This window comes from Vicia villosa, linkage group LG4, assembly GCF_029867415.1.
Source record: "Vicia villosa cultivar HV-30 ecotype Madison, WI linkage group LG4, Vvil1.0, whole genome shotgun sequence".
NCBI classification, from domain to species: domain Eukaryota; kingdom Viridiplantae; phylum Streptophyta; class Magnoliopsida; order Fabales; family Fabaceae; genus Vicia; species Vicia villosa.
Genome location: NC_081183.1, coordinates 174,875,061 through 174,889,965, shown reverse-complemented (window position 1 = coordinate 174,889,965; position 14,905 = coordinate 174,875,061). Strand labels below are relative to the sequence as shown.

The 14,905-nt window shown below is 32.9% G+C and overlaps 1 protein-coding gene and 1 long non-coding RNA gene across 2 annotated transcripts; both read right to left on the bottom strand.

Annotated features, from left to right (window-relative positions):
* Positions 1-259: 259 nt before the first annotated feature.
* On the bottom strand, positions 260-2,109 carry LOC131600360 (low affinity inorganic phosphate transporter 4-like). Its single transcript, XM_058872529.1, has 2 exons — positions 1,718-2,109; positions 260-1,454 (listed from the first exon to the last, which is right to left on the bottom strand). Exons 1-2 carry the CDS (start codon positions 2,107-2,109, stop codon positions 260-262), a joined length of 1,587 nt encoding a protein of 528 aa, XP_058728512.1.
* Positions 2,110-8,799: 6,690 nt separating this feature from the next.
* On the bottom strand, positions 8,800-9,318 carry LOC131600359 (uncharacterized). The gene is made up of 2 exons (XR_009283120.1): positions 9,180-9,318; positions 8,800-8,984 (listed from the first exon to the last, which is right to left on the bottom strand). It is a non-coding gene; the product is annotated as an uncharacterized LOC131600359 (long non-coding RNA).
* Between the last annotated feature and the right edge of the window lie 5,587 nt (positions 9,319-14,905).

Here is a 14,905-nt window from a genome sequence, read left to right as displayed (position 1 = left end):
TTTTGAAATATAATACAATACATAACAAACACAACATTACAATAGAATACTAACTTTTCATTAAAAAATAAACATTACAACAAGGTTATTTTTCACGACTTACAACAAAATATTACTTTTGTTTTATCTTATCACAAACCATCAAAACACATCAATTTTGGCTCCCATTATTTTCATTATTACATCATTAATATTATTAAAATAAACCTAGATATCATCATTCATAACATGCAATTGAATTCATATTCATATCATCCTTTCACATCTTCTCAGTTCTTGAATCCTGATGAGCCCCCGAAATCCTATCATTTGGTGTTGCAGTAAGCTCACTCTCTCTCCCATCCTCCCCCGAAATCTCTTCCAAAGATCTCCCCTTAGTTTCAGTCACCAAGAACGAGCAAAAGAACCCTAACAAGTTTGTCACAGCCAGAATCATCATTGCACGTTTAATCTTCTTTTGATTGTTATTCAAAGTATAGTATTGTATCCCAAATGCACCAACCATAGCACCCGCCTTCCCCGCCGCCGCGCTGAGAGCGTGGCACGTCGACCTCACCCGCGTCGGAAACAGCTCCGCCGGCAACACAAAGGTAGTACTATTAGGTCCAAAGTTAGCAAAGAAGAATGTTAGCCCATATAGAAGAGCAAACAGGTTCTTGTTATCGTTTTTCAAGTATTCATATTTCACACCAATGACAAACATGAAGAAAGACATCATGAAGAAGCCAACTAGCTGTATCTTGAATCTTCCGATTTTTTCGATGAAGAAAACGGTGAACCAGTAACCGGGGAAAGTTCCGAACAATGCAATGATAAACATGGCACGTGAAGTTTGGAAAACTTCACCAATAGCATTCATGTCCGTGTCTTTATCAATGAGTCCCATTGCAGGAAAAATATCTTTCTGTGTTAAATTCTGACTGTAGAAAGCAATGTCTAGCAAAAACCAGCAACTCATTGTTCCGATTAAATGGCGTCCATGGCGTCTAAAAAACTCGCTAGACCAAAGAGGATAATCGTTCGCGGCTTTGAACTCAGTTAACTTATCTTGTTCAGCTATGATTTCGATATCCAAAACCCTAGCCATGTCTGCAGCTGCTTGTTTTGCGTTTCCTTCTATGATTGCCGTGTAACGGCCGGTTTCGGGCATTTTCATTCTCCAATAGTATGTCATTGCAGCCGGAACAGCGCCGATCATGAGAACCAAACGCCATAGTAAATCACCTTCTGGTTGTGTTGATAAAACAGCATCTTTGGAGAAAATTGGAGCTTCGTAATATGATCTGAAAATAGCTGAAAAGAACATTGAAACAAATCCGGCGAAGATGATTCCAACGCCCTGCATTGCGAAAACCGCTGCTATGAAAGCGCCTCGTGTTCTTTTGTTGGCGTATTCTGACATGATGGTTGCAGATAGAGGATAGTCTCCACCAATACCGAAACCAAGCCAGAACCTGAATCAGAGAGAAATCTTTATGTTAAATATTAAGCGCGTGTTTGGTTAAAGTAATTGAAAATTTAAAATAATCAACTGATACCAGACAGTCGTTTCTATGATATCGATATCAGCTGAAATCGATATTAGCTGATATCAATATCATATCAGACTTGTTATGTGAAATTAGACCGTAGTTTCTCAGTTCAATACTATTTATAGATAGTAATGAACGGAGAGTTTGATACTAGAGTTTCAAAAGTTTTTGGATCCGTCATTGACCTGAAAAAACAAAGGGTTCCTATAACCGATTTCGCGTTAGAACCAAATGAAAGGCCGGAGCAAATGGCACATGCAACCATGAGAATAAGTGTGACGCCATAGACTTTTTTGCGTCCAAGTTTGTCGCCAAGGTAGCCAAAGAATAACTGGCCGGTAAGTGTTCCGACAAGAGCCACACCGGTGACAATATTGTTAATCGTCGGGGGAAGCTTCCCCGGTTTGCCAGTGCTTGGATCAAAGTAATACAATCGTCCCAAGAGCTTTGAAACAGTTGAAATACAAAAAAGATCATAAGCATCTGTGAAGAATCCCATGCCTGCAATTACTATGGCTGTTACATGGTACCATTGTGTGCGAGCTGAATCAAGAGCCTCAAGAACTTCTAATGCCATATTGGAGAAAAAAGAAGACTCTCAAATTGTTTTTTTGAGTTGGTTTAGTCGTTTATGTGTATGCTCTTATATATATTATTATAGTTTATGCATTCATATGGGTTTGAAAATGTGACATTGGAGACGTTTAGTCCTAAGTTTGCTTAGGAGATGAGAACAAGAAAAATGTGGATTGCTAGCTAATTTGATTGGATATTCACCTTGTGTTGATCAATTAATTAGGATATTCTTATTGGGAATGTTAAAGAATGTTTAGTGGTTTTGTTTTGGTTACAGTTAGCTGTTAAAAGAGGAAGATATTGTCTTATCTTTGTTTTGTTTTTTTAGTAGAATGCAAATGTCATTCAAATGAGGTGAATGAGACAAACGTTAAAACCTAATAGAACTATCTACTATCTATCTACTTCTACTATCTACTATTTATTCATCTATTCATTAATAATAGATTGACCAAATTGCCTAAATTACTCTTTCACCAAAATTTATTTGCACTAATAAAAGGTCATTTTTGTAACTAACAAATTAAGTATTCACTCTTTCAACTTTATTGAATGGATGCACCAAGTGTTAGCTTTTCATTGGTCCGAATTAAATAACATTTTCTTTACAACTTTATTGCATGAATGATGACATCACATGTAAGCCATGGATGATGGAAGTCATATTTAAATTTCTTTTACATTTCATTTTCTCATACTTTCTTACTTTCATTTTAATTTTTCTTAATTTATTTATTATCACAAAAAATATTAATAATCTATTTTTAAATTTTAATCTTACTAAAAATTTCAAATTTCTTTCGCATTTCACTTTTCCATACTTTCATTTTAATTTTTCAACATTTATCTATTATCGCAAAAAATATTAATAATCGATCATTTAATTATTATTCTAAAAAATATTTAATTATCTACTATCTACTATCTACTATCTATTCATTAATAATAGATTGACCAAATTGCCTAAATTACCCTTTCACCAAAATTTATTTGCACTAATAAAAGGTCATTTTTGTAACTAACAAATTAAGTATTCACTCTTTCAACTTTATTGAATGGATGCACCAAGTGTTAGCTTTTCATTGGTCCGAATTAAATAACATTTTCTTTACAACTTTATTGCATGAATGATGACATCACATGTAAGCCATGGATGATGGAAGTCATATTTAAATTTCTTTTACATTTCATTTTCCCATACTTTCTTACTTTCATTTTAATTTTTCTTAATTTATTTATTATCACAAAAAATATTAATAATCTATTTTTAAATTTTAATCTTACTAAAAATTTCAAATTTCTTTCGCATTTCACTTTTCCATACTTTCATTTTAATTTTTCAACATTTATCTATTATCGCAAAAAATATTAATAATCGATCATTTAATTATTATTCTAAAAAATATTTAATTATTTCACGGGCCACTATCAACTCAATATTTAATTTTTTTAATCGATCATTACACATTTTCTCTATCTTAATTAAAATTTCAAATTTCTCTCACATTTTTTCACACTTTCTTACTTTCATTTTATTTTTTTCTCTATTTATTTATTTATTTATTTATTATCTCACGGATCACTATCAACATAATGTCTATTTTATTTTAATCAATCACTGTCTTTATTTGAGAGATAATATCTTTATTTTTATTTTTTTCTCCATCTCACGATTTTTTATCATTATTTAATACAATTAAATTTCCATGATTATTGTTTATTTTACATTTGTTTTTAAATATATTTTATATCGCATCAAATTATTTTTTTATTTCACGGGTCATTATCAACATAGTAGCTATTTTATTTTAATCAACAATTACTATTAATTGAGAGATAATTTTTATTTTTAAATGTTAATATTTCATTTTTATTATCTATCCATAAAAAGAAAGAAATTGGGTAAAGTTATTTAAATGAGTTGTTAGAATTTTAATTATCTAAATGTATTCCATATTCAGTTGTTATTAAAAAAAATGTCTTCTCGGCCGCTTGCAAGTCCAACGTACAAAGGTCCAATCACAAGCATCACACGAAAAAAAATATGAGGAACATGTGATATTTCACTCAAGTACGGAACACGTGTGATATTTCACTCAAGCACGGAACATGTGATCTCAGCCCCTCCCTTACATCCCACTCCACTGTTGGGTCTATTCGAACGACGACTTGCACGATGCATCGAATTAGACTGAAGCGGTTATAAGCTTCTCACACGCCAACTCCATGTATCCATTTCATTTTCACTCTTAAAATATTTCTCTTTCATTCAATGATTTGGGCATTAGAGTGTTAACCTTGCAGGTGCACCATACTCCGCCTTACCAAAAGTACGCACTAACACACCTGAACCTTATTTCTCTCTATTAGCACCTATTTATGGTTTGTGCACGAAACATTTGTGCAATATGTTGGAATTGACATCTAATTCACGCGAATCTCCACGAGAAACCAACACCTCTTCACCGCAATTAAACAAAATTTGATTTCTTTCCTGTTTGGACAACCGATCTCCTTCCTTTATGAATCACCAATCGATCTCGTGAAATTGTGGCAACATAAAAATTTACTCGATCCTCCTCTGCATTCAACAATCCTGATCTTACGAGGGAGACTCTGCTTACTCTTCAGGCTAAAGGCAATCCAAACATAGTAACTTCTCTTTTTGCTCTTACGCCTCAAAATCCAGACCCTCCGACAATAGACTGGGGCATGTTCCAAGTTCTTCCGACCTTTTCAACGAATGCTTAGATATCTTCCAAGAGCTCTTACAACGAATGCTAAGTCGAGACGTGTGCAAACTTGAGCACACATAAGACTTCCCACAGCTAAGCATACGAAACCTTATGCATATCTTATTTTTAACGATCCGTAGCGGGGCACTGTTTGAGACTAAACTTGTTTCCTCTAGCAACGGGTGTATCTCATGTTTTTCCATTTTCATGAAGAATCTATCTTGAACTGTATCAATATAGTTCCTCTATGACAATCCTAATATACCTCGAGAGTGGTCTCTAAGTATTTGAATTTTTAAGACAAAAGAGGCGTCCCCAATATCTTTTGTCTCAAATTATTTTTCAGAAATCTCTTGGTTTCGAGAAATAAGCTTATATTATTGCTTATCAAAAGGATATCATCTAAATATAGTACCAAGAAAATGAATTTACTCCCACTGAACTTTTGGTACACACAATTATCAATTGGATTAGCCTGAAAACCAAATTAGGATATAACTTGATGAAATTTGTAATACCATTAATAGGAAGCCTGTATAAGGCCATGGTTGGATTTCTTGAATTTTCAAACCATAAACTTTAGGTCTCCTAAAACAAAATTTTATGGCTGCATCATATATATTGTCTCTTCAATGTTTCCATTTAGAAAAGCAGTCTTTACATCCATCTAATGCAATTCTAAAAATCAAAATGAGCTACTAATGTCTTCATGATCCTAAGAAAATATTTTGGAGAAATTGGAGAAAAAGTCTCTTTATAATCAATGCCTTCATTTTGAGTAAAGCCTTTAGCGACAAGTGTAACAGCCTGGGCCCCTCGCAAGGCAATCCCAACACTGCCACCTCACGATCTTCTTTACCCCACTCTTTAGTAAAGCTCAATTGGTAGTGGGAATGGAATGAACATGTACTTGAACCCCAGGGTACAGAGTTCGATTCTCACGAAAGGCAAAAACTTTACTAGAGAGGGGGTAAAGAAAATCGTTAATCACATGGATAAACTTAATAATTACTACATATTTACCATCACATGCATGCAATCATTCAGGAAAACAACGTCTTTCTTTTGACCGACCTTAATAGTTCACATGAATAATTACACAACACATCTTTTGTGATTCCATATAGTCAAATTCGCACAACAAAGGTTACTTTTGCAACTTGTTATTTCAACCAACTAAACCAAAATCGCTAGACATTTTTAATTTAATAAATTAAATGGGAAGGTCTTAAAATTTACACAAACATTACTCACAAATGTAATGCCAAAATTGTATGATTATTCGGTCGTTTAATAATCAAATGACTATTAAACTATCCTAATTATGCAAGAAAAAACTTTCATAATTTAAATTGGGAAATTAAACACATAAATGTATTTATGTCATGTAAAGACCAATATAATAAACTGGTTGTACTTGAAGAATATAAAAATGTGATTATTAAAATAAAATATGTTTGTAAAAAATTGTTCATATCCCTTGGATTTTGATGATAACATAATACTTAAAGAACAATAAAGTATATTAACATTTGTTTAAGTGTGCGGGATCATAAGCTTAAAAATCAACTTGGTTCTGGCCTTGATAAAGAGCTTATGCAGAGAAGCTAAAGGATTCAGATTTTGAAGGATCACTATATAATGACTCAACACTTGGTATCTCACCTTCTGGTGACAGCTCAGACTCTTAAGACCTGAGTTAAAGGTTCTCAGCTTCTTGTTCGTACTCTGTCTCTAAAGCATAACCATCTTGTCAAACCAAGATTTTGGAGAAAGTCAACTAGGGCTTCATAGTGCAAGGCTTAAGAAAATTTACATGACCTTTTACGTCTGCTCCAACATTTTGGTAGATTCCTAGTATGAGAAAGACGCCCTGGTTAAAGCTATTTCACTGAGGATGAAAATCTTAATAGGTCATCTTCCAATGTCTCTCTTGGAACTACTTCTCTATAAAAATCACTTGTGAAAGTTTCCTCCAACGTCTCTTTTTTTGCCTCTATAAAAGGAGTTGAGGATTTGAAGGGAAACAATGAACCATGTAACAAAAACAAGAATGAACATATTTGAGCTAAAATTATTTGCTCCACAAGATCTTAAGATTATTTATCTTTGTATATCTTAGAAATATTAAGTGTTTAAAGAATATTTTATGTCTATATCGTATCTCTTCTATACCTTTGATATTACATTAAGTATAATGGTTATCTTTTCTTCTAAACCATTTGTTTAGAGTATAGGAAGTCTCTTGCTACTTTGCTTGAGCAGCGGACGTCTCTTGCCTGTGAGCTTGAGCACAAGACTCTTTCTAGTGTGATTGAGAAGTTGAAGTCTCTTGCTAGTTTGATTGAGCAAAGTGTAATCTGATTGATTATAGACTACTCTCAGTTTGTGGGAGGAACTAGGATAAATTTGTGTGTTGATTTACTTCTTGTTTCTGCACTATATTTCTTTATGCTGCTAACTATTCTGAGTTCACATTTTAAACCATTTGAGATTCTGAAGTTGGTTTACTTAGAAGTAAAAAGTTGAAAATTCACTAAACGCAATTCAACCTCCTTCTTGTGTATTTTTCTCACCTTCAGTTGGCATCAGAGCACGGTCTTTGCTAAACACTTTAAAGTGGTACATAAAAAGATCACGAAGAGAAAAATGTTTTATTTGGCTGACTCTCTTGAAACAAGTGGTGTGTCTGGACGTAGTGGTATACCCTATGACTATAGTACTGCTAAGAAAAGTAATTACTCATCTAGACCACCTACATTCAGTGGTGATTCCACCCAGAATGGTGGAAAAACAAGATGTATACGTATATCATTGGTCTTGATGATGAGTAGTGGGATATCCTTGAAGATGGCATTAAGATTGATGTTAATGGTGTTGGAATGATAACCGATAGGAAATCAATCACATCAACTCAGAAGAAAATTTACATAAAACATCATAAAGTTAGACGCATTTTGATAGAAGATCTACCTCATTCTGAGTATATCAAGATCATTGATAAGTCAAATGCTAAGACTATCTTTAAGTCTTTGTGTTCTACTTATTAAGGAAACCAACAAGTCAAAGAGGTTAAGGCCGACCTTCTAGTACAACACTATGAGTTGTTCAAAATGAAGGATGATGAAGATATTGAAACCATGTTTTCCAAGTTTCAAGTTCTTGTGTCAAGTCTTCAGGTTCTGAACAAAAGTTACACTACATCGATCACGTAAATAAAATCTTGAGAAGCCCTCTTACTAGATATAGACCTAAGGTCTTAGCTATTCATGAGGCTAAAGATCTGAATACGCTGAGTCTTGAAAGTCTGATAAGCAATCTTCAGAGCCATGAAATGGAATTGAATGGAGACGAGCCTGTGAAGAAATCTAAATTACTGGCTTTGAAGTCCGTAGTTGAGAAATCTGGTGGTAAAGTTGTCAGATCCTCAAAAGTTTGAAAATCAGAAGAAGCTTTTGTTGAAGAAGTTTCTGACGATGACTCTAATGATGAAGAAATGGCGTTTATCATCAAGAGATTTCAACAACTGGAAAAAAAGAACAAGAGATTCTCTGGTAGAAGCAGTGAATTCAGAGGCTCTAGTTCCGGAGACAAAAGAATATACCCATACAATATAAAATATTTTTATACTATTAATCAATAAGAGATGTGTATCCTACGAATTCACACTTTTATTTTTAAAATATTAATATGACTTATCAATTTTAAAGATTTTGATTGGATGATTGTATAATACATTACCATTAAACTCTTATTAAAAATAAAATAATAGATGAATTTTATGTTTAATAAATAAACTAAGTTGTTTTGATTCATTAATACAGTAAAAATCCATCTAATACAGATCTATTTTCTAAAGCGTAATTACTCTGTCATTTTTTTATTTGTTTATTTTGCCTTCATTGTTAACAACTAAAGATATTCAGATTAAAATAACTGAAAAATCAGAATGAGAATATCCAAAGAGAAATGAGATTTATTCAAATTCGCAATAGTCGAATTAAAACATATTCCTTCCTCCTATTACATTTTACATGTCCTTGAATAATAGTCCAATGTTTCATGCCTTAATGCATGATGTAAGTGAGAACCAAGGCCAACAACATTAGAACATATGCTACTGCTTGGTCAATAGATGTGCCTGCAAAAATTTTAAGGAAAAATTTAACCATTTGCCATGAGTTATGCAACCAAACAACAACATTGGATACAATCATTATTATTAATTGAAAACTAAGATTGTTTAAAAAGTAGACAAACAAATCCAAAATATTCTATAGATCTATAACTTTTTTATATAACAATGTTAGAAATATAAATCTTCAGGAAAATTTACCATCACTTGTGGGAGCAGGGGCCGGAGCAATGGATTGCGAGCAAGCCACTGATACAAGAGACGCATAGATAAGACCAAAGAAGACGACCGCCGTGAATGAATTTGTCATTTTTATATGTCAACTATTCTCTCTCCTAAAACTTTTCTCTCTCTCTTAATTTCTTTAAAAGAGAGAAAAAGGAGAGAGAATAGAATCAAACTATGGGCGGGTGGTAATTGCAAAGAGCTATGTGTTCCTTTTATAAAGACATTGGAAAGTTTCTCAGGAGAGCCAGCCATTTTGAGATGTAGAAATTAGAGGTGCACCCGCATGTTTAGAGGGGAAGAATTGCAATTTTTAGTCAATAGTCTAATATTAAATATATATTTTTTTTCATTTTCTAGAATTTGATAGGTTTGTTGTGTGCTGTGCATTTTTGTAATGTATCATTGATTTGATTACAGATTGTATACGTGTTTAATACTTTATATTAAATTTTTCTATTTTTGTTATTTTAAATAAGGGAATCTTCAAAATAAAATAAATTTTAGCATTAATAAGTAAATATTACATCTAATCTTATTTATAAAAAATTTAACTTTTTAGATACATTGTATTTTTTTGGTACATTGTATTTTGACAATATATAAACCAAATATATTTATTATCTATTCAATGAATCTAAAAATTAATATTTTTTTTATAAATAGAATTAGAGGGGTAGAATATTTACTTGATACGTTGGTCTAAAAAAATTTACTCATTAAATAAAGGGATAAATAACATTTACCCCCCTGCCATTAGGGCGAGTTTTGATTTACGCCCCCTTAAAAAAATAATTTGAGATTCCCCCCTCGTAACTCCCAGATTCCATTTGCAGACCCCCCCTTGTCACTATTTTGCTGACTGTTCGCTGACTGTGTCCTACGTGGCATTGACGGTGTCCTACGTGGCTTTTTAAAAATATTTTTTATTTATTTTATTTCTGAAAATGTCCCAGGTGGCTTTTTTTATATTTTTTATTTATTTTATTTCTGGAAATTTCTAGTTTGTAACATTTAATAAATTATTTTTTTCCAAAAAACTTGCAATCGGTGGGTATTGAACCCATGTCGTCATCGTTGCAGCCATGCATTGGTACCACTAAGCCAATTAATTTACACTGTTTTAATGTTGCAGCCATGTTTTCAATGTTGCAGCCAATGCACTAATCTAAATATTTTTTACACAGAAATCAATTATAATTATAAAATTGCTTAAAAATTATTTTAATTAAAAAAATTCTTAATTAACATATATCAGTTGTAATTTTTATTAAAAAAACTTATTATTTTGAATGGTTATATATATATATATATATATATATATATATATATATATATATATATATATATATATATATATATATATATATATATATATATATATATATATATATATATATATATATATATATATTAAAATGAAGTACTTATATTATAAATAACATATATTCATTTAAACACATAAATTATAAATAATGTTCTTTGTAATTTAAAAATATTTTACTGTTAACAAATAAATTATAAATATATGTTCTTTATATATTCTTCATATAATAATAATCTTTATTCATATTCATATAAATAATATTCATATAATAATAATCTTTATATTTACTGTTAACAAATAAATTATAAATATACTGTTCTTTATATATTTAGATTAATGATATATAAAAATTAATTTAAGTTTATAATATTATTTAAAAAACCATAATTATATTTAATATATTACTTCAATAGTAAGAGAATTTTTAAAAAACCAAAACGTAAGTTAAAAAACCAAAACGTAAGTTAAATTTGTTTTTTAATTCAATAGTTAAAGAATTTTTATTCAAATTATATTTAATATATTATTTCAGTTCTACTACTTATTTATAATTAACCAAAACGTTTTTTTTTTTTGTTTTATAAACAATATATATAAGTGGTTTTAATATTTTAATAAATATAATAATTACTGTAATACACTATATATTTACTATTAACATACTATATATAATATAATACTTATTGTTAACATATTGTATATATTTAACTTACTGTTATCATAATATATATTAAAGAGGTAATAAAACAGTTAGAATATATATATATATATATATATATATATATATATATATATATATATATATATATATATATATATATATATATATATATATATATATATATATATATATATATATATATATATATAATATATTACTATTTTAGTTGCATCTTTAAATATAGCACTCCAATTGGCTTAGTGGTAGTTCCCCCTGCCAATCACATTCGTGACATTGGTTCGATACCCACCTGCTACAAAATTTTGGAGAATAATCCACTTATTAAATTTTATCAAACTTAACATAATAATAAATAAATTTAAAATATTAAAAAAAGAGCCACGTGGGATTCACCAGAATTAAAATAAATAAAAATTATTTAAAAAAGCCACGTGGGATGCCACCTGTGCAGATTCCAATGCGCAGTCAGCAAAATAGTGACAAGGGGGGTCTGCAAATGGAATCTGGGAGTTACGAGGGGGGAATCTCAAATTATTTTTTTAAGGGGGCGTAAATCAAAACTCGCCCTAATGGCAGGGGGTAAATGTTATTTATCCCTTAAATAAATGTTAAACCATTTACCATGAGTTTGAAGGTTTAGGTAATTCATAGAACAGTTGTTGTGAATTCAATACCAAGAACAAAGTATAATCCAAGGGAAGAATAAAGGACAAGGAAGAAGAGGAACACAAGAATTGGTTATAACTGCTATTCTTTCATTGTCTCTTAAAACAAGATTACAAGTTTACAAGATTAACAAATAACCTCTCTCACCCTAAATTAGGATTTGCAGCTTAGCAATGATGAGAGACTAGTATGCTATTTATAATAAAACCTAACATACTAACTAATGGGCTTTTTCAGCAAGGCCCATTACACAAGCCAACTTAATAAACAAGCTAACTTAACAAATTAGGGTTTAAACACTAAAACCTAATTTAACATGCTAACAACCCTAGCATCTTCGACATCTGCATGCTAGACCCATCTTCGACTACAGCATGCACATTTCGACACCAGCATGTGAACAATCCTTCGACTTCATGCTTAACTCTGTCGAACTGTCGAACCAAGAAGCTACCCTTCGACAATACTAGAGTTCGATCCAATATCTCACAAATCTCCACCTTGGACCTAACTCTACAACGTCAAGGAACAGACTAGCTTTCTTCATGCAGCTTTATCAACTGCATATAGTGGAAAAACTTGCAACTCGGCAATGTCTTGGTGATCATATCAGCAGCATTGTCTTCAGTCGAAACCTTCAGCACTTGGACTTCTCCACGCTCGATTACTCCTCTGACGAAATGCAGCCTCACATCAATGTGCTTAGTTCGCTCATGATAGGCTGAATTCTTCGACAGGTGTATTGCACTTTGACTATCACATTTAACAGTGATACCTCGACCTTGAAGTTTCAGCTCATTCGCAAAACCTTCAAGCCACAATGCTTCTTTCACAGCTTCAGTTAGGGCAATATACTCCGCTTCAGTGGTTGATAGAGCAACAACCTTCTGAAGTGTTGCTTTCCAACTAATTGCAGTGCCAAACATAGTGAAAACATATCCAGAAATAGATTTTCTGGAATCCATACAACCTGCATAATCAGAGTCGACATATCCTTCTATTACTGCTTTACTATCTTCACCCAAGGCTCCACCATAAATTAGGACTCTATTCAGAGACCCATTTATGTACCTTAAAATCCACTTCAATGCTTGCCAGTGAGCCTTTCCAGGATTCGCCATGTACCTGCTTACAAGACTTACTGCGTATGCTATGTCGGGTCTAGTACAGACCATAGCATACATCAAAGAACCGACTATATTAGCATATGGGATGCTATTCATATAGGCTCTTTCGACATCAGTACTGGGACACTGATCAATACTCAGCTTGAATTGAGGGTTTGTTGGAGTCACAACTGGCCTCGAATTCGACATACCATACTTTTCAAGAATCTTCCGTAGATATGCCTCTTGAGATAAGCATATCTTCGACTTCTTTCTATCTCTCCGAATGTCAATTCCAAGAATCCTGGAAGCAGCTCCTAGATCCTTCATATCGAACTCCTTATTGAGTTCAGCCTTCACCCTCATCACATCTTCAACACTGTTGCTAGCTATGAGAATATCATCCACATAAAGCAACAAAATAACAAATGAATTAACAGGTCGAAATCTGAAGTAAACGCAGTGGTCGAACTGACTTCTAATGAAACTTATGCGTGCCATTAACTTGTCGAATCTCCTATTCCACTGTCAAGGAGATTGTTTCAGCCCATACAAAGATCTCTTTAACTTGCACACATAATCTTCCTTCCCTTTTTCGACATACCCTTCAGGTTGCCTCATCAGGATCGTTTCATCTAGATCACCATACAAGAATGCAGTCTTCACATCCATCTGTTCCAGTTCAAGATCGAACTGTGCCACCATGGCAAGCAACATTCGAATGGACCTATGCTTCACAACAGGAGAAAACACATCATTGAAGTCGGCACCTTCTTTCTGAGTGAAACCTCTTGCAACTAACCTTGCCTTGTATCTTTTCGACGTCACTCCTTCAATTCCTTCCTTAACTTTGAAAATCCATTTACAACTGACTAACCTTGCCCCAACAGGTTTCTTGATCAGTTCCCAAGTATGATTATCATGAAGAGATTTCATCTCATCATCCATGGCCTTCAGCCATTCAGTCTTATTTCGACTCCTCATAACTTCCTTATAGTCTCTAGGTTCTTCGTCTAGAACCTCACTTGCAGAGATTAAGGCATAAGCTATAAGATCTTCATATCCAAGTCTCTGAGGTGGCTTGATGACTCTTCTCGACCTATCTCTCGACAATAGGTAGTCATCGTCAGTTTCCTCAACTTCAGCATCTTCTGCTTCTTCTTCAACTTCATCTGGGATATGCAATTCAGCATCAACATGCTCCACCTCAACAGGAATCTCTACCTGTTCCAGCTCTTCGTCAGATGTTTCTGTACTTCGACCAACATCATCAGTTTTCTTAAAAGCCATTTCAGCTTCATTGAAAACTACATCTCGACTGGTGATACACCTCCTGTGACCTGGCTCTAGGCACCATAGCCTATAAGCTTTGACTCCTTCAGGGTATCCCATGAACATGCATTTCAGAGCTCTAGGTTCGACCTTGTCTTGCCTAATGTGAGCATAGGCTATGCAGCCAAATACTCTCAGTTTGTCGAGATCTGGTGGATGTCCCGACCAAACTTCTTCAGGTGTCTTCATATCTAACGCTGTCGAAGGACATCTGTTTATCAGATATGTTGCTGTCGAAACAGCCTCAGCCCAGAACACCTTCTTTAAACCGGCACTAGTCAACATGCATCTGACTCTCTCCAAAATAGTTCGATTAAACCTTTCAGCCAAACCATTTTGCTGTGGAGTACCTGCAGTAGTTCTATGCCTTGCAATACCAGAGGCAGCACAAAAACTGTCGAATGCCTCATTGCAAAATTCAAGGCCATTGTCGGTTCTCAACCTCTTGACCTTTTTGCCAGTCTGATTTTCAACCAGAGTCTTCCAACTTTTGAAATTCTCAAAAGTTTCATCCTTAGTCTTCTGGATGAATACCCATAATTTTCTAGAATAATCATCTACTATGGATAGAAAATACCTTGCTCCTGAA